Source organism: Notechis scutatus, chromosome 11, assembly GCF_049901735.1.
Source record: "Notechis scutatus isolate UNSWTSFEM ecotype Mainland chromosome 11, rNotScu1.2, whole genome shotgun sequence".
NCBI lineage: Eukaryota > Metazoa > Chordata > Lepidosauria > Squamata > Elapidae > Notechis > Notechis scutatus.
This window is the reverse complement of record NC_142019.1, coordinates 11,294,152-11,320,035: the sequence shown is the minus strand read 5'-3', so window position 1 is coordinate 11,320,035 and position 25,884 is coordinate 11,294,152. Positions and strand designations below refer to the sequence as shown.

Sequence of the window (25,884 nt, the reverse complement as noted above, 5' to 3'; positions counted from 1 at the left end):
CGGGGGTGCATTCACAACCTTTAAGGGAGAAAAGAAAAAAACATTTCTCTTTAGGGTGTGGTCTGGAACCAATAAATAGTTGAAATCTGTCTGTAGCAAAGGGTTTGTGTGTATATATATGTATATGTATATATATATATATGTATATGTATATGTATATGTATATATGTATGTATACATGTATGCAGATGTATATGTAGAAAATACATCCTAACACATTCAATTTTTTTCCAGAATACTTTTCAAAGTAATGGGAACACTCAAGTTCAGATTCTCATGTGTGAGCTGTGCATAATAGCTGCTGAATGAACTAAAGTGACATGGACAAGGTTTGATGCTTAAATGCACACCTGGCTTTCAATGGTGGCTTTCTTAATACCAGATGATATTAGTGCATTGATGCAGAGGATATTGTTTTGAATTGTCTTTTCTCCTAATGTCCAGTGGAAATGAAGAGAAATTCTAAAATTACAGGAGCATATTTTTCTGCATAAAAATCTCCCCTCTTCCCAGTGTTATGCATTCAGTTCATTTGTAGTTTTTCCTCTCTGATGCAAATTAGAGACAGTGATAATTCAGGGAGATTTTTTTTAGAGCATAAAGTTTCAAAGAGTAATAGAAAGAGTAATAGAAATATCTCCTTCCTAATTTTCTAAGATTACAGTCATTTTTTTTAACAATTCAGAAATTGCCTCATCCCATGGCATTCTAAAACTCTCCTGCTTCAGGCTGCAGAAATCCAGCCTTTGCTTTGCAGTCAACAAAATGATTCCAAATTTTCAGGCAGATAGCACTGCTGACCCTTGAAGTGTGCATTTACCAGGCTTTAAATCTTTTGCAACAAGAAATCACATTTGGAACTGTGGTATTGGCCAATCAAGAGCTGCCTTCCAGGACCACATCTGGCATAAATAGCTGCTTAGTGAAGAGACATTCTTTGCATCCCCTCCAGCAAGGCGAGAAGTGAGAATCAACAGCCCGTTATTGCTCAGAAGTATTGGCAAGATGTGAGCAAGCTGCTCACATGCATATCAATCAATTATTAGTGCCAGAACCCTCAGAAAACCATCTCTGCCAAGCTACGAGGGCAAGACAGCAAAAAGACTTTGAAGAAACATGTCAGAATCCAATTAAATCACACAATCTGAAGGCTCTAGAACAGTGATGGCTAACCTTTTTTGGCTCCTCTGCTGAAAATTGCATGCGTGCTTGTGTGCGCTTGCTCGCGCGCTAGCACCCAGAAAGCAATGTGCCCCCCTCCCACCCCCTGTGCATGTGTGTGCAATTCCACACCCCTGCCCCCTTACCTGCATTGCGTGCAAGCTGATTTCAGCCATATTGAGGTCTTTTTCAGCCTCCCAGAGGCTCGAGAGAAGCCTCTGCAGCCTTTGGAGGCCGAAAAATGGGCCTGTTTCATCACTTCCGGTATTTCCGGAAATACAGGAAGTGATGAAATGGGCCTGTTTTTCGGCCTGCAAAGGCTGCAGAGGCTTTCCTTAAGCTTCTGGGAAGCCAAAAAAGGCCTCAAAGGGGCAAAAAATCAGCTGGGAGGAGCACACATGCGTAGTGCAGGTAAATTTGGCTGGGGCTTGTGTGTCCGTACAAATGGCTTTGTGTGCCACTGTGGTTCGCCATCATGACTCTAGAAGGTTGTTCCTCTAGATGCAAAGGATTGTGCTGCCAGACCAGATTTTGAGTTGAATCAGAAAGATGGAATAAAGATACTCAGGTGTCAAAGAATCATTTAAAGGCATGTCAAAGAAAGGAATAAATGTTAAAATAAAAGGGTAGGTGTTATGGGCCTATAAGATGACACAATCTGCTAGAGAAAGAAAAGTTCTCTCTCCTCTTTAAGATCCCAATTTGTTGTGGCTAAAAAGATGCCTAAACTAGATGTGGAGCATCTCCAGGCAGTCTCGCTTATGAGAACATCCTTAATTCAGAAACTTCTAATGTACAAATCTAGTCCCTCTGAAATGTAGACTTCTATTATAACCTTAGAGTAAACTTGCTGTGGAATTTTGCCTTTGATGAAGCTTGAGGAGAATTTGGAGTTACTCAATTGAGCAAAACAACAGTTCAAAGAATATTGTTCTATCAAAAGAAATAGTTTGGGACAAGTACTGGATCATCCACAACTTGTCATTCAATACTTGAAATTGCCTTTTACGTGGGTGAAATAATGGAATTAAAACAATATTAAAATATACATAAACATAATTTTTCACCCCCCTCTTCATATCTAGCTTGGAGGAAACACATAAACACAAATTTTACCAATCAACAACAACCCAGAGCACTAGAGGGCAGGATAAGAAACAATGGATGGAAACTAATCAAGGAGAGAAGCAAACTGGAATTAAGGAGAAACTTCCTAACAGTGAGGACAATTAACCAGTGGATCAGCTTGCCTCTGGAAGTTGTGGGTGCTCCAACACTGGAGGTTTTTGAGAAGAGATTGGACAATCATTTGTTTGACTTGGTGTAGGGTCTCCTGCTTTAAGCAGCGGGACAGACTAGAAGACTCCAAGGTCCCTTCCAGCTCTATTCTGATTGATTCAACTTTACTTGTGTGTTATTGAAAAAAAGATTCATTTAAGATAGAAATATGGAAAAGGAAAAGAATAAGGAAAGAAAAAAGTTCTTGGATGAGAAGCAAAAGTTGGATGAGAAGGTAAAGTTCAAGCAACTTTAGCAACTCACCTTAGGACACCTGCGCTCAAGGTGGCTATGGTGGGATTCAAACCCATGCCCCCAAAAAGAGAGGAAGAATGTGTTTTAGCCAAGTTGTGTCATCTGTGATGGAACACCAATGCCATCCACCTGCAGCTGCCCCAATGTGTTTTAGAAAACAGTCACTTTTCCTCAAAAGAAAATAACAATTGCCATTCATCAGTTGTGAACTTCACTGTTCTAATCACTTTACCTTACTGAAGAAAAAAAACCTAACAGGTCAGAAAACAGATTCTACATGTTCCTTTTCCATATTTGCACCAAAAGTGATTACTTTCCACAAGTCAGTCAGTCCTGTTTCCTCCTTTTAACAATCGTCTCAAGGCTCTTTGTCATATTTCTCCACTTTCCAAGCAGTCAATGGACCATTTTTTAAAAAAAATATAGGATCAAAACAGCCATAAAACATTGATTGCAAATTCTTGCAAATGCCAACCCATTTGTCTTGAGAAACTCTTCTGAAACATTTTCAAAGCACTGCATAATATTTGTCTCAAGAGATGGCAAATATTACTGGAGGGGGGGGGAGAAATATCATTACCAGCTATAACTGCCCCCGTCCCCTTGAAATACAGCAAAACTACCATTTTAACAAAAGAAGAAAAAAACAGAGTTGGAAGGGATCTTTTAATCCAACCTCCTGCTCAAGCAGGAAACTTCATACTATTTCAGACAAATTGTTGTCCAATCTTTTCTTGAAAACCTCCACTACTGGAGCACCCACAACTTCTGGAGTCAAGTCGTTCCACTGGTTGATTATTCTCACTGTCAGGAAATTTCTCCTTTGTTCCCTATTTTCCCAAACAGCAGTGTTAATGCTTATGTTAAAGCCACATCATGAGAAAGGGAGATAAACTGGATTTGGTTTTTTTTTCTACCTTTATTGCATTGCTACTCTAATCCAATAGTTTTCTTTAGTGTGACTAACTTCCTTTTAGGAACAACAGATGGAAGACTTTCTCTGCAAAACATCAATTTAATCAAATGATTTAACATCATCCTTAGACATCTAAGATTCTAGATGAACAATCTGAGTTGTAAAGAAGAGCCATTTCATAGTAGAGGTGCAAAACTCTGAGATTGCCATACAGATGAGTTCACCTTCACTGGAGGACTTCAGACACAAGCTGGATGGTCACCAATCTAAGATGCTGTGGTGGATCCTTCACTGAGTAGGGACCTCAGTTAGAAGATCTCAAAAGTCCTTTCCAATTCTATATGCTATTTTAATGGTCAGTCAGTACATATTTAAATGCATTTTTTGCATGCCTTAATAACTCGCCAACTTCATAGTAAAGCTATGCTTCTCTAACCATTGTAAGGGTCTCACAAGTTATAATAGATTTTCCCTGAGGGACATTGGATGATCTTTCATTCTGTCCAATTAGCAATTTCTCTGGGATGTCTCCCTTGGATGATTCCCGAGATATCTCCTTAGATGTCAGCTCGGGGGAGGATGAGCCCATTCCTGGCACATCAGGAACAGAGCTGATTGATGGCTCTGAATGGCCATCCAGAAGGGATTTGGCTGAAGTTTCATATAGGGAAAGCTTGCCGTGGCAGATGACCAGTGAAGAGGAGGAAGAACTGCCTTCTGCACTGATCCAAGAACATGTAGAATAGAGAAAAGCCAGGAGCAGAGAAGGTCAGCCAGACTACTCAAGAGGAGAAAGCCCCACCCATCTTGATGGGCTGTACCAGAACCCTGTTATTTATCACTGCAAACAGATGGGGGCATTGCTGGGAGCAATGTGTTTGTCTTCAAGCTATGTGTTTTCTGGTCATCATGTTTCCTACCTCACTCTGAATTGACACCATGTTTGGAATCAAATCATGTCTTGGAAATTCTGGATTTCTCTTGCCTCATGAGCTCCCTTGGGTGTGGATTTAAGTTTTGCCTGGTGGATTTAAGTTTGTCTGGTGGACTTATTTTGTTTGAGCAAATTTCAAATGCTTTGTGGACTATTGGGCCATTGCTCTGTTGATTAACCTTGGTCTGCTCATGGCTGGTCTTAATTGGGAGAGTTCTGGGTTTTGGTGAAGGGAATTTCTGGGAATATTAATAAACTCTCTAAATCACAGTTGTGTGTGTGAGAGAGAAAGTGGGGAAGCACATTTTCAAAAGATCATCTTTATAGATGAAATCAGAAGTGGCCCACCTTTCTTTATTGCATAGTTTAAAAGAAGTACTAGCAACATGGGTCTGAATGGCCAGAATATTTGTTCCACATGAAATGGCATCTATATCCACCTTTCAATTAGGGTAAAAAAAATAATCATGGCCAAAAATCTTGCACTATCTCATGAAGCACTATTGCATGAGATTCACAAAATATTAGGGTAACATTGTCAAAATTTTGGCAGGCTAACACAAGATCAGGAGTCACAGTGAGTGCATTGAATGGCCATATAAATGTCCCAAATATGTCAGAGCATTTGCAGCATTACTGTTATTATGAGACAACCCAGGAGCAAAACACAGCACACAGAGACTTAGATATTTAACAGTGGTTTATATACAACAGTTATATACAGACTTATATATGGTAGGCAAAATACCTCACAAGCAATCTTTCTTCTTCTTAACTCTACACGGATAACTCTGCAATGAATACCAGACACAAGGAGAGAGGACATGACCTCTAATGGCTGGCTTTATATAAATGCCTCTTAAAGAGTAGAACCGATCCTCAGACTTAAAGAGGCAGTATTAATGCTATGTTGATTCATCCTTGTTGCATCAGTCTATATTGCATCAGCTTCACTGCTGGTCAGCTCTTAAATCCCAAGACCTTAATAAAATAAATATATGTGGGTAATGCCATCAACATACCCTGCATGAAAATTGCAAAGATTCTCAGCCTCTGTTCTGGTTTCTCCCTACATTATTTTAGAATTAGAACAGAATATAACAGAATTATAGGTGTAAATTCTCTTTTTAAAATCCAGCTTCAGAATGGACTAAAATCCCTCCCTTCAGTTGGGGGGGGGGGGAGATGTTTGTGCAATCCAAGCCACAATTTGTTGTCAAACACACTCCTCCCTGATGTATTTAAATGTACAAACTTCATATCACCTCATCTTCAAAAACTCGGCAGCAAGAATCCTGTACTTCTTGCATGTTCCAGGAATAAGCCATTGTCATATGTATTGATACACCTCCACTGGAGAGCATCTCTCATTAAACAATGTCCAACACCAGGAGCTGACTTTAGAATTCATGTTTTGCTAATATTTACATGTAGTGTTAATTCACACGTTTGCTTCTAGTAGGCAACAGCCGGGCTCTGACAGCTGAACAGATGCTGTCTTCTCCAGCCAGTGATGGAGTGCAGACTTGTATAAAAATGAGAGCATAGCCAGCTTCTGAGTTCCCTAAGGGTAGCAAGCATTTGGCAGCAGCCTGGTCATGCTTTAAGAATTACCATATGTGCAGTGCAATGCTTTGTGGGTTTATTCCAAAAGGATTCCCACTTTGGTCAAACTCTATCTTAGTGTGTTTAAAATCTGGTAGCAGCACAACTCTATTTTTATTCAGAATATGTAGAGGTTAAGCTGAAAAAAGAAATATGAAAGAAACTCTACAGTTCCCTGAGAATGAGAAAAAAAGAAGAAGCCTGCTTGACTTTGGGGAAAAGGATGACAGACAGACAGATAGAAAAGAAAGAAAACACAACACTAATTGACTTACTAATTGGCTTACTTTGAATGGTAGAGTCCTTTCTTTGAATGCACAGGGTCCACCCAAATCCTGGCATCACTACACAAGACTGCAAAAGATCCTAAAAATATGAAGAATCACTTCTAGACTTTAAAGAATACAGTGTATATTTTATTATTTGATCAACAAGGAAACATATGAGATATAAGAAAAAATATCACTTTAAACATCTGCAAAAAAAGTTGAGGCTGTATTTTCTTGGAGCAAATGATGGGGCTCAAGATGTCATTGAAGTACAATTTCCATTATGCTTCTCTCTTGAATGTACTGGCTTGGACTACTCAACCATCAGTTCAACAGAACTGAAGAATCTTCTTGGATGAGAAGCAAAATGTCTTCAAGTTTCCTCTTGAAAAAGCACCCTTTGGTCCTCCATACAAATTATTGGAGAGAGTTAATACTCAGATGTGAGACCACTAGAATAACCACTAGAGTGAGACCACTGGAACTAGAGTGAGACCACTAGAACTAGAGTGAGACCACTAGACCACTCTAGTGAGACCACTAGAACACATTTCTCAACCTTGATCATTTTAAGATGTCTGGACTTCAACTTCCAGAATTCCCTAGACAGCATGAATTCTGAAAGTTGAAGTCCAGACATCTTAAAGTTGCCAAGATTGAAAAACACCGCACTGGAGATTTCAGGCTTCTATGGAAATGCACGAAACTTCCTGTGGTGCAGTAACTATATTACACCAAGAAAATTGTGTGCAAGAGTCTAGGAACTGAACCCAGTTAGAGGAAGTCATTTTGCATTGCAGGATCCCCACATTACCGTTGACAGTGGAGATGAACAAATCCAACCTAATACAAACCGCCCAGGATTTTGTTAACTCAAACACTAAAATTAAGTTTTCCCAAGTAACTTTAGCGAAATGATTAAGATGCAAGATTCTCAAGGGGATTCCTCTTTAATCCTCCTATTTTCTCATTAACCTCCCTCCATCCCCTCACTGATATAATTCCATCTGACTTGACCTTTTTTTTTAAAAAGAATGCCTTTCCAAGTTGTACTGCAGTGTTACTGTTGCAAGCAAGGACCATGTAAAAGGTAGCCAGATTTTAAAGGAGATTCAAAAGAACCTTTCTTGCCTGCTTTTGCATTTATTTTACAAATGTGCATGGGATGCTTCATTTCACTTTACAACTGAGAAGTGCCCAGAGAAATTGTGGTTGGATGAGCAACAATTTTGCACGCACAGCTGCCTGTCTGCTCTTTCTTTCTTTCTTTCTTTCTTTCTTTCTTTCTTTCTTTCTTTCTTTCTTTCTTTCTTTCTTTCTTTCTTTCTTTCTTTCTTTCTTTCTTTCTTTCTTTCTCTCTCTCTCTCTCTCTCTCCTCTCCCTCCCTCCCTCCCTTCCTTCCTTCCTTCCTTCCCTCTTTTCTCCCTCCCTCCCTCTTTCCTCTCCCTCCCTCCCTTCCTTTCTTTTCCTTCCTTCGTGCTTTCCTTCCTTCCTTCCTGCCTTCCTCACCAGAGTTCAGGAAATTAGCATTCAAATAATGTTGTTGGTTCACATTATGAGAAAAAGAAACGAAGCTTGAAGCATCCATATCTCTTGATTTAATTTTCTTTTCCAATTTTATTTAGATAAATCAGCCCTGTGTATTTGAGTTTTCCCTTCTTTTCGTGGTTGGATGCTCTGGGGCCAGTGCTTTTTTCCATACCAGTTCTTATTCAATTTAATGAAAGAGGATTTGTTTTAAACATTCTTTTGGAAGAAGAGAAATCATGCAGCGTAAAGGGCTACAGAAGACATTCATCCATGTTGTATAGTACATGTTTTGCAAGCTGCTCAAGGAGAGATGGATTATTGGCATTGTAAGCACTTCATTATGATATGCCCAGAATGAAATACAAATGAAGAAATTGTAAACGTTGAGGATTTATGATTTCTGTTGATTCAATATTGGGCACTGATGTCACTTTCCCTAAAACTTGGTTTTTATCTTTTTCTAAAAAATATAAGATCAGATAATAAGTTAGGTTTTCATCATTTGCTCCATCTTCAAGGTCATCCCAGAGGCAAAGATAAGGACATGTGCAAGCTCCACACAGAGATGGTCGTACTCTTTAGATTTATTTGCATACAACTCTCATCACCCATAACCAGGGGTGGGATTCAAATTTTTTAACAACCGGTTCTTAGTTGGTGGGCGTGGCTTGGTGGTCATGGGATTGGCTGGGCGTGGCCAACTCAATATCACTCACATTGAGGCACGCATCTCCTCACCTGGCTTCTCATGACTGTGGGGATGCTGCAACAGTTGTAAGTGTGAAAAATGGTCATAAGTCACTTTTTTTCACTGCCATTGTAACTTTGAATGGTCACTCCACACAAGCAAAGTACCAGCAAAGGAGGGAAAAAAAACTCCAAAGAAGTTCCTGAGAACCAAGAATGCCAAGAATGTAATAAGGGTTAACGGAGAGGCAGTTTCTGTAAGCAACACTAGAACGTTTCCTTCCTGCCTTCCTTACAGGATTGGGCTGGTAATTTCTTCTAACAACCGGTTCTCCCAACTGCTTAGAATGTTAACAACCGGTTCTAGTGAATAGATGCGAACTGGTAGAATCCCACCCCTGCCCGTAACCATCAGCGCCTCCTTTGATCAGGTAGACTTAAATCTGCAACTTTCGTTTCCATATTCTACACCTGCAATACTAGGATTATTAGTTATGGATAGGCATGATTATAGAGATTCAAAATCCCTTTTCCACTCCTGCTCTCCTTTAGAAGACTTGCTGAGCAAGCAAAAGACAGGATTGATTGTTCACTCAGCATATTTCAGCTAATGCTGCCTTGAAAGAGCTATAATTTACTTCATAGGAAAAGTAGGAAGTCCCTTCTTGCATGTCAGCTGGTGGCTTTGTCTGCTGTAAATCATGTCCAAACTTCGTGTTTGCCTTCCTGGGAAGAGACGAGCGGCTACTCCAGATTCAGGCTAGGTAACTGAAAAGAGAATGTTGCTGAGAATGAAACCCAAAGCAATTCCTTTTCCAAAAACAATTTTAAGAAAAGGAGAGAGGGAAGATTTCGGAGCATGTGTAAGGGAGATAATTTTTTATTTTTTATTTTAATTTGATTTGTCAATCGCTTTACAAGATAATAGATATAAGTATAAACATAGTTATGAAGACATGAAATGGATACATATAAAAAAACCAGTAGGACAGGGACGGTAGGCACATTGGTGCGCTTATGCATGCCCCCTACAAACCTTAGTAAGGTTAAGGTTAAAGTTTTTGGGGTTTGGGGAAGAAACCACAGAGTCAAGTAGAGTGTTCCAGACATTGACTACTCTGTTGCTGAAGTTATATTTCCTGCAATCATTTACAAAGTAGTCTGGTAAAAGCTTTGAAAACTTATTTTAAATGCCAAAAGGTGATGTAAGATCAAATCCTTCACTAACATAGGAAGAATTTAAAAGGGACGATTGTACAGAGCCAAAAGATGGAATATAAAGTTGGACTGTTTCCCTGATGAAATATTCCAGGTCTATATTTCTTCTTTTTGATCTGTACAGTCTTCACCTCTAAAGTCTTCCTATTGGTGGACTTTTTGAAACCATGATGATTTCTGGGTTGTGTATAGATAAAAATAGGCTATGGGATGAAGAGGTTTTTTATTTGTAATTTTAAATTAGTATATTAGCTTGTGCTTGGTGTGATGAAGGTTAGAAGCCACTTCATTATTGTCTGTCCTCTCTTTTTCTTTTCTTTTCTCTTCTACTTTTTTTTATACTTCCTGAGCTTTTCCCCCCTTTTAATTTAGTTTAAATGGAGGGGTCCTTAGTGCTCTCTGAGCTTGGTTGTTTTCTTCCAAACATTTCATTATTACCCAAACTAGGTGACATCATCAGTGCTAGAATAGAGAGCAAGCTCCACTCTCTTCTAAGCACTGATGATGTCACTTTGTTTGCAAGAAAACAACCAAGCTCAGAGAGCAACAAAGACCCCATAGCCTTCTTCTTTCTCCTCCCTCCTCCTCCTCCTCCTCCTCCTCCTCCTCCTCCTCCTCCTCCCCCTCCTCCTCCTCCTCCTCCTCCTCCTCCTCCTCCTCCTCCTCCTCCTCCCATTGATGATGCGACCTAGTTTGGGTAATGAAATGTCTGCAAGAAAACAATGAAGCTCAGAGAGCACCAAGGACCCCTCATTTCAACTCTGAATTACAAATATTCTCCTTTATTAATTTGCATTATTTTGTACTAAGTTTGTTAAAAAAAAATACAAAATAGTTAAAAACCAACATATACACCCTAGGCAGTTGGGATCAATCCCCTTTCAAGAAGGGAGTCAAGACCTCTTTCTCTTTAGTCAGACTCTCCCAATTTTAATAGCTTTTTAAAGTTTTCAGTATTTTTCATCATTAGCCGCACAGAGTGCTGTATGAGCAGAAAGGTGAGCTGGGAACCAAAGTGATCCAGCTGCTGCTATTTGGGGGACCATTAATTGCCACAATAGAAAAGCTGCCAGAGTGGCACATGTGCCACATTCGAGGCACATGGCCTCTGCTTCATTTGTTTTAAGAAAAAAACAGATTGTCTTGCGTGACAATGATCAGTCAGAGATGGAATGTGGAACACCAAAACCTCATTATATTAATTGGTGGTGGTGGTGGCGGCGTTTGGAACTATTTGGAGACAAAGAGGGAGCAGGCACACTGATGCTTCAGAGGATTTTTTGTCTAAGAGGAAACATTACACACCATGGTTGCATGAGCCATGGTGGCGCAGTGGTTAGAGTGCAGTACTGCAATCTACTTTCTGCTGGCTGCTGGCTGCCTGCAATTTGGCAGTTCAAATCTCACCAGGCTCAAGGTTGACTCAGCGTTCCGTCCTTCCGAGGTTGATAAAATGAGGACCCAGATTGTTGGGGGCAAGAGGCTGACTCTGTAAACCACTTAGAGAGGGCTGTAAAGCACTGTGAAGTGGTATACAGGTGAAACTTGAAAAATTAGACTATCGTGCAAAAGTTCATTTATTTCAGTAATGCAACTTAAAAGGTGAAACTAATATATGAGATAGACTCATTAAATGAAAAGCAAGATAGTTCAAGCCATGATTTGTCATAATTGTGATGATTATGGCTTACAGCTCATGAAAACCCCAAATCTACAATCTCAGAAAATTAGAATATTACATGCAATCAATAAAACAAGGATTGTACATAGAACAATATCAGACCTCTGAAAAGTATAAGCATGCATATGTACTCAGTACTTGGTTTGGGCCCCTTTTGCAGAAATTACTGCCTCAATGCGTATGTGGCATGGAAGCTATCAGCCTGTGGCACTGCTGAGGTGTTATGGAAGACCAGGATGCTTCAATAGTGGCCTTCAGCTCTTCTGCATTGTTCGGTCTCATGTCTCTCATCTTTCTCTTGGCAATGCCCTATAGATTCTCTATGGGGTTCAGGTCAGGCGAGTTTTCTGGCCAATCAAGCACAGTAATCCCACGGTCATTGAACCAGGTTTTGGTGCTTTTGGCAGTGTGGGCAGGTGCCAAGTCCTGCTGGAAAATGAAGTCAGCATCCCCATAAAGCTCATCTGTGGAAGGAAGCAAATCTCCTGGTAGATGGCTGCGTTGACCCTGGACTTCATGAAGCACAGTGGACCAACACCAGCAGATGACATGGCTTCCCAAATCAACACAGACTGTGGAAACTTCACACTGGACTTCAAGCATCTTGCAGCGTGTGCCTCTCCATTCTTCCTCCAGACTCTGGGTCCTTGGTTTCCAAATGAGATGCAAAAGTTGCTCTCATCAGAAAAGAGGACTTTGGACCACTGAGCAACAGACCAGTTCTGTTTTTCTTTAGCCCAGGTAAGACGCTTCTGACGTTGCTTGTTCTTCAGGAGCAGCTTGACAAGAGGAATACGACATTTGAAGCCCATGTCCAGGATCCGTCTGTGTGTGGTGGCTCTTGATGCACTGACTCCAGCCTCAGTCCACTCCTTGTGAAAGTCCCCAACACTTTTGAATGGCCTTTTCCTGACAATCCTCTCCAGGCTGCAGTCATCCCTGCTGCTTGTGCACCTTTTTCTTCCACACTTTTCCCTTCCACATAATGTTCTATTAATGTGCTTTGATACAGCACTTTGGGAACATCCAACTTCTTTTGCAATTACCTTTTAAGGCTTTCCCTCCTTATGGAGGGTGTCCATGATGGTTTTTTGCACAACTGTCAGGTCAGCAGTCTTTCCCATGATTGTGATTCCTATGAACCAGACTGAGAGACCATTTAAAGGCTCAGGAACCCTTTGCAGGTGTTATGGCTTAATTAGCTGATTAGAGTGGGACACTTTGAGCCTAGAATATTGAACCTTTTCACAATATTCTAATTTTCTGAGATTGTGGATTTGGGGTTTTCATGAGCTGTAAGCCATAATTATCTCAATTATGACAAATCACGGCTTGAACTATCTTGCTTTGCATGTAATGAGTCTATCTCATATATTACTTTCACCTTTTAAGTTGCATTACTGAAATAAATGAACTTTTGCATGATATTCTAATTTTTCGAGTTTCACCTGGATAAGTCTAAATGGTATTGCTATTGCATTAGAACATAGATCATAGGACATATAATTTTTATTGGCCAAGTGTGATTGGACACACAAGGAATTTGCCTTGGTGCAAATGCTCTCAGTATACATAAAAGAAAAGATATATTTGTCAAGAGTCAAACATCATCAGGTACAACACTTAATATTAGTCATAGGGTACAATAAGCAATCAAATCATACTAGGAAACAGTCAATATAAATCGTAAGGATACAAGCAACAAATTTACAGTCATACAGTCACAAGTCGGAGGGGCTGGGTGATAAGGAGTGATGAGAAGATTAATAGTAATAGTAATGCAGATTTTGTAAATAGTTGAACAGTGGTGAGGTAATTATTTGTTTAGCAGACTGATGGCATTTGGGAAAAAACTGAAAGACCTAGAAAGACCTAGAATTGCCCTTCCTTTATGCTACCCTGTCCTCCACTCTTCAAGCAGGACAGAGATCTTCAGTTTTATTAAGCTGGTCAGGAGCCAGATAGCACCATGGTTGCCAATGCATGCTTGTGCTCTTAAAATGCACAGCAGACAAGGAAAATACTGTAGAAACTGGTAACAGGCTATGAAAATAACCTTGAGGGCCAGGAGAAAGAGCTGCAGTTTGATAAGAAAACTTTGAGTCTAAAGCAGGAATGTAATTTGAGAAAATACACAATAAATGGAAAAAAGGATATATGTATTCAAATCATTAATTTCAGAAGGCCTAGTTAAAACGGGGTATGCTGTGTAGGTTGTACAGCTTCTGGAAGTGTATCACCCATTTCCTGGATGGATAAAACCCTCTTCTGATCCTCTCTAGGCCATGATAAACCACAGATATCTGAGAATGGCTCAGGAAAGTAGGACACAGCTCAACCCATATTGACATTATAAATTCCTGTTAAGCTCTGATGAGATCATAAGCTCCAGAAGATCCTTTTTAGTGAATTAGGATCAAATAGACCTTCTGGAAGATTGGAAGCCTTACAGGAAACCGTTCAGATTTCTGATTATTTTTCTTTTTTCTCAGTGCTGAGCCAGAGCCTAAGTCCGTTACAGTGATTGTTTAGCTTGGCTGGAACTGTGTATGACCTTATCAAAACCATTTTGGCCTTAATTTTACCTTAAATCATTCAGAAGTCTCCTTTCTTGAGCAGACACATCTTCCTGTTCTGTTAGGGATGCTGCAGTGACCAGCCAGCTGGTACATACCCTGAAGATAATACATGTAGTTGACATTTTATCATTCACAGCTTCATTTGAAAGAGCGAAGAAATATTTCATGGGCAAAGCAGGTGCAGCAGAGCAGGCTAGAAAAGGTTCATTCACATAGAATCAAAGTCTACTTGTGGCCTCTGGCTTTTCAGCTGTGCTTTGTTGTACACTAGCAAAACGGCCTTGCACAGTCTCTGGTCCCTAGGCAGCATGAGAGCATCTGCTTTCCCCTTATGAGAGTATCTGGATACAGAAATTCTCTCAGGTAACCAAAAAGGGAACTAGTAGCTTAAAGAAGGAAGTAAGAAAAACAACAAAAAAGCCCCCATCACTTGGGCTTGAGATTGATTGATTGAAATTAGAGCCTGCTGCCCTTTTAAGATTCATTATTTTACGATATGACATCATATTAAGGAAAAATTGATTCTCTGTGATGCATCTTCCTGCATGCTCTCAAGTATCGGTGTCATTTTCACTGATCTTACTTCCAACCTATCTCTTGGTTATATTTAAACTCATTTACATATAAACAATTGTTGCCTTTAAGCCCTGCATTTGCTTTCTCTGTAGCATTTGGCTGGGCCTCTGTGGGAAAGATCGAAATGCTGCTACTTATGTTCTTAGCAAAATCTCCTTATAAGTACCTTTTTCAAAAAGATACAGAAGAAATATAACTTCAGATTGCAAAGTTCTCCCGCTCCCTCCCTCCACTTTTGGGTCGGGTGGGAGATGGAGATAATATCAGGATTGTGCAAAGGATAAATTGAGAACATTCTGGTGCTTAGGCTGGCTCTGGGTTTCCGAGACAGCCATGTTTCCTGGCAAAACACTCAAGGAAATCTCATGGGGGTGTGTGTGGAAATCTGCTTAGGGTTAGGGGTTTGCTCCCCTTGAATTCAGACAGCAAAACAGACATCACCATTAGACATCAGTATGGCTAGGAGGAGTCTGACTTTTTGAAATTGCCTTATCCATGTTTCTTGGTAAAATACATGAGATAAACTCCTTAAGGTGCAAATCCACTTAGGGTTAGGTCCCATGAATTTGGAGAGCACAACAGACATCTATGATGCTAAGGGTCCAAGCAAATTGGTAGTAGAGAAAGAGTCAATGGGATTCAAGGTGGGCTGGACTTAGATTTCTTGTGGGTATGAAGGGACTCATGACTGATGACGTCTTTGACCCTCCTTCAGGCTCATCTCCTACAAAAGCCTTCCCTCAAACAATTTCATCTGTGTTCTTATTTGATTGTCTTTAGGAAATAAAATTCACATTATTTTTGTTCTCCTAGGAATCTGGGAGAATCTCCTGGGTATGAAATTGACAGGATGAAAGTCCAGTAAACTAAGACTCCATCTGCATAAGATGCTGTACTATATTAGGAAATGACTTTTCCTACCTGATTGAGTACTTACATCCTGTCTTGAAGCAGGTTGCATTTCTTGGATCAGACTTTCTTGGCAGCTGCTGAAACTTTACAGCATCTGGTGAAGTTCATTTATTTATCTTCTAGGCATTTAATGGGGTATATCTTGTTTTTTTCCAATCCCAGAATTTTATTAACACAATCCTGTGAGGAAAGTTTGGCTGTGAGAAAGAGAAAACAAATAGTGCAAATGAGGTATATTCAGTACTACCAGATCTGGGCTGCAAAAATCCAGATGATCAACTAAATTGCTGTTATCCAGAGGACAACCAGATTTTGCATCCCAGATCTGTACACTGGCTCCATTGCTGAAGGGGGATTTGAATCTGGACCTCCACTAGTCCTAGTCCAACATTCTAATCACTGTATTGCTATCCCACTACAGCTTTTGGAGGAAAAAAACATCAGCTTTCCATTACATGTTAGAATTAAGAGTGTTTATGGAGATTCTCAGTCATCCAGGTCATGGTTGTCCCAACCATGCTTTTTCAAAAAGCAGCTGGACTTTCTTTGTTTTGCTTGAAGATGTTTTGCTTCAAGACATTTCAGAAGCTTCTTCAGTTCTTCTTCCGAAGAGACAGGACCATCTCAATATATTTTGGTGCTTGAGATTCATTCTTCAAACACATATGTATGTTTAAGTGGAATAAGTAACTGGTCTCAGGCAGCAAAATAATGAATAATGGAGAAATGTTGTTGGCAAGGAAGCTCTTTATGCTACTGAGCATGCTAACCAAAGCTATGTGAGCTTGATTCAACCTTCTGGTGTAGGGGAAAAGCTATATTTTTCCTGGACAGAGGGAAGATCCAGTTCATGTGTTGGTGCAGGGGAAAAAGTCATATTGGCTTGTGCTTTCTGAAATAAAATTAATATAATTACTGTTCTCCTAAGAGTCTGGGAGAATCTCCTGGGTATAAAATTGACAGGATGAAAGTCCACTAAACTAAGACTCCATCTGCATAAGATGCTATAGTATATTAGGGGATGACTTGACTTCAATGTATTCTAGCATTTTCCCATTCCATGAATAAAAGCCAGATTGGATTAACCACCAAATCTTATTTCCAGAAGTTCTGCATCTGATCTTGAGAATAACTCATTAAAAGGATACAATTCAGATCAAAATACTTAGTCATTCAATATCCTGCAGCAGATCCATAACCTAGTACCTGCTGACCAAAGCAGTTGCCTTAATTTGTTTTATGATAGAGCTAGCCCTAGTTTGAATCTCTACTCTATGGGGATTTCCCCCCCCTACTTGTCCTTCTAAACCATGGGTTTCAAACTCATGGTGTCATGTTGCTGTCATGTGACATTTCATGATGGTTTTCCCATTTGTGGAGCTGGGGTGGGCGTAGCTGGCATGTGAGGCATCCGGCCCGTGAGCTGCCAGTTTGACAACCCTGTTTTAAATTGATTGGCTGCCCAACTCCAATGCCATTGTTAGAGCATTTGATGTGTAGATGAAAGACAGGCAAAGACTGGGGATGGAGTCAAGAGAGGACTCAGCCTGGAATCGTTAGGTTCACATAAGGAATTAAGTCTAACCCTTCTTGGATTCTGTTAACTGTTATCTAGCACCACTTTAGTGCTGACTGTTAGTTGACTAGATTTTTGTATATAGCCACGAACAAAAAAAAACCAGTTTAACTGGATCTTAACTTGGGGTCCTGATTCTTCACACCTTGACATTTGAATTTTAAAAATGATCACACAGAGACTTCAACAACATTATTTTGACTTCAGAAATATGTATACTTGAGAAAAAAAGTACCGTATTTGCCGGCGTATAAGATGACTTTTTTGCCCCGAAAAACATGCCTCCAAGTGGGGGGGTCGTCTTATACGCCGGGTCGTCTTATACGCTGGCAAATAGTAATTGGGAAGCACTGCGGCTGCCCGCGGCCGAAAGGAGCAGCCAGCCTTCAGGCCGATGTAGGCGGGCCTCCTTCTCCCAGCTCCCAAGGAAACGAGGCGCTCAGCGGCCTCCGCTCGCACCGCCCGGGCTCCCGCCCGGCCTCCGCTCGCACCGCCCGGCCTCCGCCCGGCCTCCGCTCTCACCGCCCGGCCTCCGCCCACACCGCCCGGCCTCCGCTCGCACCGCCCGGGCTCCACTCAGGTATCCAGCTGGGGCTGTCAGGAGTTGTTACCGCTGGCGCGGCTCCACGCGGCTCCAGTCCCGCGTTGCCTCGGGAAGGGAAAGGCAAAACCAGGAGCCGCTGCTGCCGTTGCAGTAGCGCCACTCACGCTCTTCCTTTTTGCCTTTCCCTTCCCGAGGCAACGCGGACTGGAGCCGTGCAGAGCCGCACCAGCGGTAACAACTCCTGACAGCCCCAGCCGGATACCTGAGCGGAGCCCGGGCGGTGCGAGCGGAGGCCGCTGAGCACCTCATTTCCTTGGGAGCTGGGAGAAGGAGGCCCACCTACATCGGCCTGAAGGCTGGCTGCTCCTTTCGGCTTCACGGGATTCGTTTCCACGGTGCACAAAAGTGCCTCAAAAAAAAAAAAGTGCAAAAGTGGAAGGTGTGCGGAAGAGGGGGTAGTCTTATACGGCGAGTATATAACAAACTCTATATTTTGTGTGGAAATGTTGGGGGGTCGTCTTATACGCCCAGTCGTCTTATACGCCGGCAAATACGGTAGTAATTGTTGGCTTATTCAAGTTTAGATGAGATGCTATTTAGCTGTGTATCTTTCTCTCTTATTAATTGATATCTCAGTAGCAGATTTCAGCTTATTGGCTGCAGGAAACAGCAAATGCTTTGCTGTCTGCAGAATGAATAGAAGGGAGACCAAAAATTAAAATTACAGGATCAAGTAGACAATTCAGGAGAACGGAAGAAGCTGTTATGGAGCTTGCGATACTGTACAAACCCTCAAGCGCATTTTCCGTTTCTTTAAAAACAAAGTTTTAAATTAAGGCATTATACTAACAACAAAGCAAACTGTGAAGGATGTAATAAATTGCTTGATGCAGAATGAGTGATAAAATCCTCAATATTCCTAGCAATCTATAAAGAGTCTGTAATGTGTGCTTGGTACATATACCATTACTATTTTACAAAACCAGATAATGATTTGGATTTTATTAGCTGGAGATGAAAGTCCCTTCTGGCTGTTCACACAAGACTATATAATTTTTCAGCAGTGGCAGAACGGTTATGCAAGTTCAGTCATGAGATACTGCAGTTAAAGCATATCAGGTAGGAAATGTGGGACAGTTGTGTTGCTAAGGGCTGTGGAGCTACTATAGGAAAGAACTGGATTATACTGGGAGTATGAGCCAAAGTTTCATAACTCAGTTTGACTTATTAGCTATCTACCTCATTGTTCTGTTCAACCAGTTAATCAGTTCCCAGATGTTACTAAATGGCGATTAGTTTATTTGTCCTCAAAGCAGGGGGAAAAAAACCATCAATACAAGTCCTTATCACTTGTAAAATATTTATCTACCCCATATTTGATCACAGAATCTGGTTAAACAGAGGCTTATAATATGACTTCTTTGGCTCCAAGTTCAGGTAGTCCTTGAGTTTCAACCACAATTGAGCCCAAAATTTCTGTTGCTAAGCGAGACATTTGTTAAGTGAGTTTTGCCCCATTTTGTAACCTTTCTTGCCACAGTTGTTAAGTGAATCATTGCAGTTGTTAAGTTAGTAACATGTTGTTAAGTGAATCTGGATTCCCCATTGACTTTGCCTATCAGAAGGTCCCAAAAGGCAATCACAGGACCCTGGCCCACTGCAACCGTTATAAATATAAGTCAGTGGCCAAGCATCTGAATTTTGATCACATGTGGATACCACGTGGATTGTAAATCACGGTTTATATTCTAGTCTTTGATGTGAGGTCAACTACTTTGGTTTGCTCAGTTTCATGCCATCTATGCAGCCAGTCCACTCTCTAGAAATGAAATAACAGCATTTCTAAGTACTCAGAGATCTAAACCCTGGAGCTGTGTTTGCATGCAAGAATTATATGTGGTTTGTTTACAGTCCAGTACATTATGCAAATTCAGAAAATTGGGTCGGTAACCTTGGTATAATTACTCACCTCAATTTTCTGACTTCAGATGATGTACTGAACTTTAAACAAACCACCTAGGTCAAGTCTGCAGAATCTTGGCTAAAAATTGTGGTTGGCTAGTTTATGACTCAGTGTGTTGTATTAACATGAGCCACTGGATAAACCTTAACCCTAACATGGGTGATTCCAGCATCTACTTTATTGGATAAGGGTCCCAATTTTATTCATGAGTTCTATTCTACCATCAAATCAGTGGAATCTGACTGAATTGTTTGGGGGCTATTATTGATGTGGTTTTGTCCATTTTTCTTTCCAAATTAAGTATTCTTTTAAAACATTAATAAGCTGCCCAGAGTCTGATGGCTTGAAAATCCAGTAAACAAAAATAAATTGAATAAACTCCAGAGCACTTAACTTTGAAATGGAAATACCCTATTCATTTGCTTAATTCATTTTATAAAAGCAATCTAAGCTACAGGTCACTATCATACCCTGTGACTCAATGTGCTTGTAAAATCACCTTGGAGAGCTAATAATCAGAATAGCCAGTTGCAAATGATAATAGGAATTCTGCCTCTTCAAAAACATCCTAAGAATAGAATAAGGGAAGCCACCTCTGATGAAATGGTTGATCCTTCAACTACACAATTAATAATAATGTGCATATTCTGTTTTCATTTCAATATTTTAATAAAGAATAAAGCTGGAAGGGACCTTGGAGGTCTTCTAGTCCAACCCCCTGCTCAAGCAGGAGACCCTATACTATTTCAGACAAATAGCTGTCCAGTCTCTTCCAGTGTTGGAACATCCAGAACTTCTGAAGGCAATTGATTAATTTCCAACCATTGTTTCTTGTCCTGCTTTTAGCTGCTTTGGAGAATAGGTTGACCCTCTCTTTTTTGTGGCAGCCCCTCAAATATTGGAACACTGTTATCATGTCACCCATAGTCTTTATTTTCATTAAACTAGACATGCCCAATTCCTGCAACCGTTCTTCATATCTTTTAGTCTCCAGGCCCTTAATTGTCTCTTCTCTGCCCTTCTCTGCACTCTTTCCAAAGTCTCAATATATTTTTTATAATGTGGTGACCAAATCTGGATTTCCAACTTGTCTATAGTGTACAGATAGACATATACAGGTAGTCCTCAACCTATGACCACAATTGAGCCCCAAATTCCTGCCTGCTAAGCAAGACAATTGTTAACTGAGTTTTGATCCATTTTATGATCTTTTTGCCATAGTTGGTAAGTGAATCACTGCAGTTGCTAAGTTAGTCATGTGTTTGTTAAATAAATCTGGCTTCCCCATTGATTTTGCTTGGTGGAGGTTTGCAAAAGGGGATGCCATGGCCCTGGGAGACTGCGACTGTCATAAATATGAGCCAATTGCACCCGAATTTTGATCATGTGACCTTTGGGATGCTGCAACGGTTGTAAGTGAAAAAACGATCATAAGTCATCTGTGCTTCCAATGGCCTCTAAACAAAGGGTTGTACAGTAAGTCAAGCACTACCTGTTTTGCTCCTACCTCAAAAACTGTGTGCTGAACACAAACAAATCATATAATTAGTGGCTTACCTCTACGGAAAAGATCTGTCTTCTAGCCGCCACCCCTTTCACTTCCCAGAGGGATAGGATCTGGAACTTTTATATAAGATGATAAACTTTATATAAGGTGATTCCTTATATATCCAGCCACTCTGCTGTATAGGTAATAACCAGCACAGTCAACCTGGTTTTATTGGTAGCTTCAAACATATATTTTTAACCTTTTCTAACTCTAATTCATAAAAGGGACTAGTATGATCTTGAAGGAAAGTTGTTTGGTTTGGTATTTCAGGTTGCAAAACTCTCATCCTCAGTTAAAAAAAACCTGCCTACTGAGCTATCATCCTGCTGTCTTGAATGTCAACAGCAGAGTCCCAAACTGTTGTTATCCAAGCAGAGTGCTACTCAGTTAAGAAGTGGGTATTATTCTTTACAGGGATAATAATTAGGCCATCCTGATGAATAACAATCCCTGAGCAGGATTCTATTCATTTTATTTATTTATTTACTTTATTTGTCAAAAGCTTACAATATAACAGAAACAAGAATAAACATAAGTTTAAATACAAGAAATAGGAACTAATAATTGGGGACAATAGGACAGGGATGGTAGGCATGATTGTGCACTTATGCACACGATTCTGAAAGGTTCAGCTAAAAAGTCGTCAGCTTGCATTGCTAATTTCTGCAACAGTCTCCCATTTGGCAGCAGTAGCCCAACAGGTATTATTTTGTGTCTGGATGTTGGGTTTTTATTTTGTTAATCCAGTACAATTCAATATTGTTGGCAGCTGGAGATTCTGAGAGTAAGAAAGTGATAAATGAAATTAGCGATGGAGGGGGAATTTCCCAGAACTCTGGAACTCAGAGGAGAGATACTGCGGAAAGGAGTAAAAAGAAATAAGACATTCTGGAATTGGCCCTGCCTTCCCAAACATGCTGTTTGGGTAATGGCCACCATTCTTGAATTCTGATATTTAGTCCTCCCCATGTCATTTCACATCTTTGGGAGGCTTCATAAAGCTCTGTCTTCCAAGGGGAACTTGACATTTTGTCCCGAGCAAACTAATTCCAAACTCTAAATATTCTTTTTAAACATTTATCCCTTTGGCATTGTAGAACTGATGATGGCTTTGTAGCAGACCAATAAAGAGACTTGGAGAGTGATCTTAATGGGAACGCTCTTCTTTTCAAGAGTCTACTGTGGCTGGAGTGAACAGCCTTGCAACCCAGGAAATAATCCCATCATTTTAAAACTAAAAACTGCCCAACTGTATTTACGATTTGGTAGGTGGGTGAGTGGGAGGGAATGGAGATTGTATTTACAAGTACTCCTTGATTTACCACCACAATTGAAACCAACTTTCTTTCTTTTTTTAAAAAAAAAATATTTATTATACGTTTTCTTCATTTTGCATTACAGCTCCAATTTTACTATCGCTTGTAAAATATTTATCTATCTCATGTTCGATCACAGAATCTGGTTAAACAGAGGCTTATAATATGACTTCTTCGGCTCCAAGTTCAGGTAGTCCTCGAGCTACAACCACAATTGAACTTCTGTTGCTAAGTGAGTTAAGTGAATTTTGCCCCATTTTGTGAGCTTTCTTGTTAAATGAATCACTGCAGCTGTTAAGTTAGTAACGTGGTTGATAAGTGAATCTGGCTTCCCCATTGACCTTGCTTGTCAGAAGATTGCAAAATGTGTTCACAGACGCCTAGGACACTGCAGCTGTCATCAATATGATCTCAATTTTGATCACGTGACCATAGGGATACTGCAATGGTTGTAAGTGTGAAAAATGGTCATAAATCACTTTTTCCAGTGCTGTTGTAACTTTGAACATTCACTAAATGAACTGTTGCAAGTCAAGGATTACCTGTAATTTCTAAGATGAGTGAGATTGCCCAAACATCTTCTTTATTTTATTTTATTTAAAAAGCCTGGTGTGCTTATGGTGAGATCAAGGCTTTTAAAAAGGTAGAAAATTTTCCAGCACTTTCTAGAATAAACATGTGCTGATTATACGTGGTTCCTAGCAGTGGCCATGGCCTCTGCAATTTTATATCTGTTTTTCAACTTTTCTTGGCCTTCTCCAGCCTTCGGTGATTTATATAACCCTCAGCCTCTATAAAAGAAATCTAGTCTTTCATTTTCCATCTCATTCTAATTATCTGAAACTAATAAGCAAATGTTACATAACAATACAATTTTATTATCTATTAATATATGGCTTGAGATTTGATGCTATTTTTTTTATTTTTGCTTTGTTTTGTCTTGCTTGAGTCCACATTGTTTCAGGGGACATATATTGCTGATTGCTGCACTCCAGTTATATTAACGTCAATGAGTTATTTAAAGCAGCATGCATTGTGTACTTTCTCTCAGGTCCTACTATTAATCGCTTTTAAGTAAAACAGCTCCCTATTTATCTCTCATTGTAAAATAAAATTGCTCCTAATTTTGTTTAATCCATCTGCACAGGGGTTCGCAGACAGAGAGTGATAATGAATACAGCGAGGAATGCATTTTCTCAAATCAACAGCTCTAGAGATTTGACTTCTACTACAGCTTTCTAAAATGGAGGCATCAAAGAATAGGGAATAGAAGGAGAAGAATCCAGAAATGATTTGGCTCTGAGGCTTTTTGTAGTAGGGATTTTCTATTATGATTTATGATTTTCTTCTTCTTTTTTGACTCCAGTCAACGGTGTTCCTTGAGTGGTGATGATTTGAACAGGCAATGGCTGAAACCCGACCCTGTGTACCACCCCACCATTTACCACAGCAAAGGTCTCCTTTATTACCTCAAGAGCCAAGGTCGAGTTCCAGTGGTGAGTCATTATCATTTTTATTTTTTTTTTGTCTTTGAGGCAGTCAAGATGGAGGCCATGATCATGCAGTGGAAGCTCCACGCTCTTGCATATACCTGTAAAAAAAGTGGGGTTTCAGTCAGGGTTTGGGGCTGCCTTGGTTTTCTTGTCTCCTTGAAGACACCTCTATTTTCCTTCTTCTGAGCTTTCCTCCACAGGTGCTGAATGCCCATTTAGTTTTATATATCATTATGGGTTTTGTTTAGCTTTAGTTTGAGTGTGATATGCAATCTTGCCAGTGGATAAACCATGTTTTGTTTTAAATCAGTAAATAATCATTTGAAACCATGGCTTTGGGAATAACTAACTGCAGCTCTGGCTTATTTCTTATATGCTAATTAGGGCATGGTATTTGCAATTTCCTGGCTTATTCTTGGTTTGTTTTTCTTTTTGCTTATTCTTCCCCAAACTTCTGCCAAGCTACCAAGAAATAGCAGATAAAAGAGCTGGAAAAAAGGCAGGAATTGACCAAACCTTTTTTTTTTTTTTTTTTTTGTCTGCAAGACGAACTTTGATTTGTTTCAGAGTTGTTCAAGCAACTGTGGTTAGTATAAGTAACCATGAGTATAATTCTAGCCTACTGTAAAATAAATCCTATTTTCTCTTTCTTAATACGTTCACTTCTGTACAAGCAATTTATCTAATGTAACATATTTAATGTGCTCTTTTGTGATTTTTTTGTACTTTGTATCCACAGTTTTTTTAAAAATGTCTGGGCCATATTACAACACTGAGGAAATAGCTTATTTCAGTTTATAACTGCAATCGAGTTCTTGTACCAATTTGGGTTTTGTTTTTAAGAGATGCTTATTAGGGTGTTACACAATATTCCTACCTCTTGGAGAGTATAATAATTTTCCAGAGAGAGAAAAAATGTTTGCTGAACATTAGGGTCCATTTACAGAGTGAAATACTATAAACTGCTAGCCCAGAATGCCCAGGAATAAGCAGAATTTTGAAAGCTGTATTCAGTGGAACTGAAAAGTAGCAAATGCTCAACAAACATCCACACCAAATAAAGTCTTTGCTACCTAGAATCCAGAATGGCTTAGCGATTTGTGTATTTTTTCCCAGGGGCCAGTGCTACCTATCAGCAAATTTTGCTTTAGACTTGCCTATTGATCCTTCTGTTTCACTCTTTCTCAGTCTTCAGAACTTGACAAGCTATAGGAGAACTGGATTTTCCTTGTCTTTGAAGAGTTCATTGATTTTATTTAATACATGTTCAACCTCTTTCTCTCACGCTGCTTTCTCCTTGCTTTAGAATAACACTTCCACTCCCCGCTTCCCACTGCAGACTTTCCAAGTAAAATTCACCAATATAAATATTGCAGTGAAGTACAGAAATTAAGTTATGAAATCCTTTTAATATTCAGAGGAGGAGGAGCCAAAAACAGACTGGACCCTTTTTTAAAAAAAAAATATGGTTGAGTCAAACTATGGCTTAGGTTAGAATGTGGGCAAAATTCCTCGATTTGTTTGGACTCTAGATTGGGCAAATCTACCAGTGTGATAGGAGCATAATATTGTGTTGTTAGCTGAAGTTTGAATCTTTAATTCCTTGAAAAGTGGGCAAGTTGTCAGTTTTGCTAAACCAGTTGCCTGTTTATTAGATCCATCTAATCAATAAATGAACATAACACCGAAGATAAGATGAATTTTTAAACTACGATCATTATTGGATCCATATGAAAGACAGGCTTACTGTGTAGTATAATAGATAGAAAAGAATGTGCCCGGTTCAAGGCAAAGGTTTATTAAGGCTGTGCCTCAATTTGGACTATGCTTAACAATTGGATA

General features: G+C 39.9%; 1 protein-coding gene across 2 annotated transcripts in view; it reads left to right on the top strand.

The window, feature by feature from the left end:
* AGBL1 (AGBL carboxypeptidase 1) overlaps window positions 1–25,884 on the top strand; it is a 449,484-nt gene that overhangs the window by 204,643 nt on the left and 218,957 nt on the right. For both annotated transcript variants that reach the window (XM_087972790.1, XM_087972789.1), the window contains exon 19: window positions 23,916–24,045. In XM_087972790.1, the coding sequence (XP_087828916.1) occupies window positions 23,916–24,045 (130 nt within the window). The remainder of the gene's footprint in view (window positions 1–23,915; window positions 24,046–25,884) is intronic.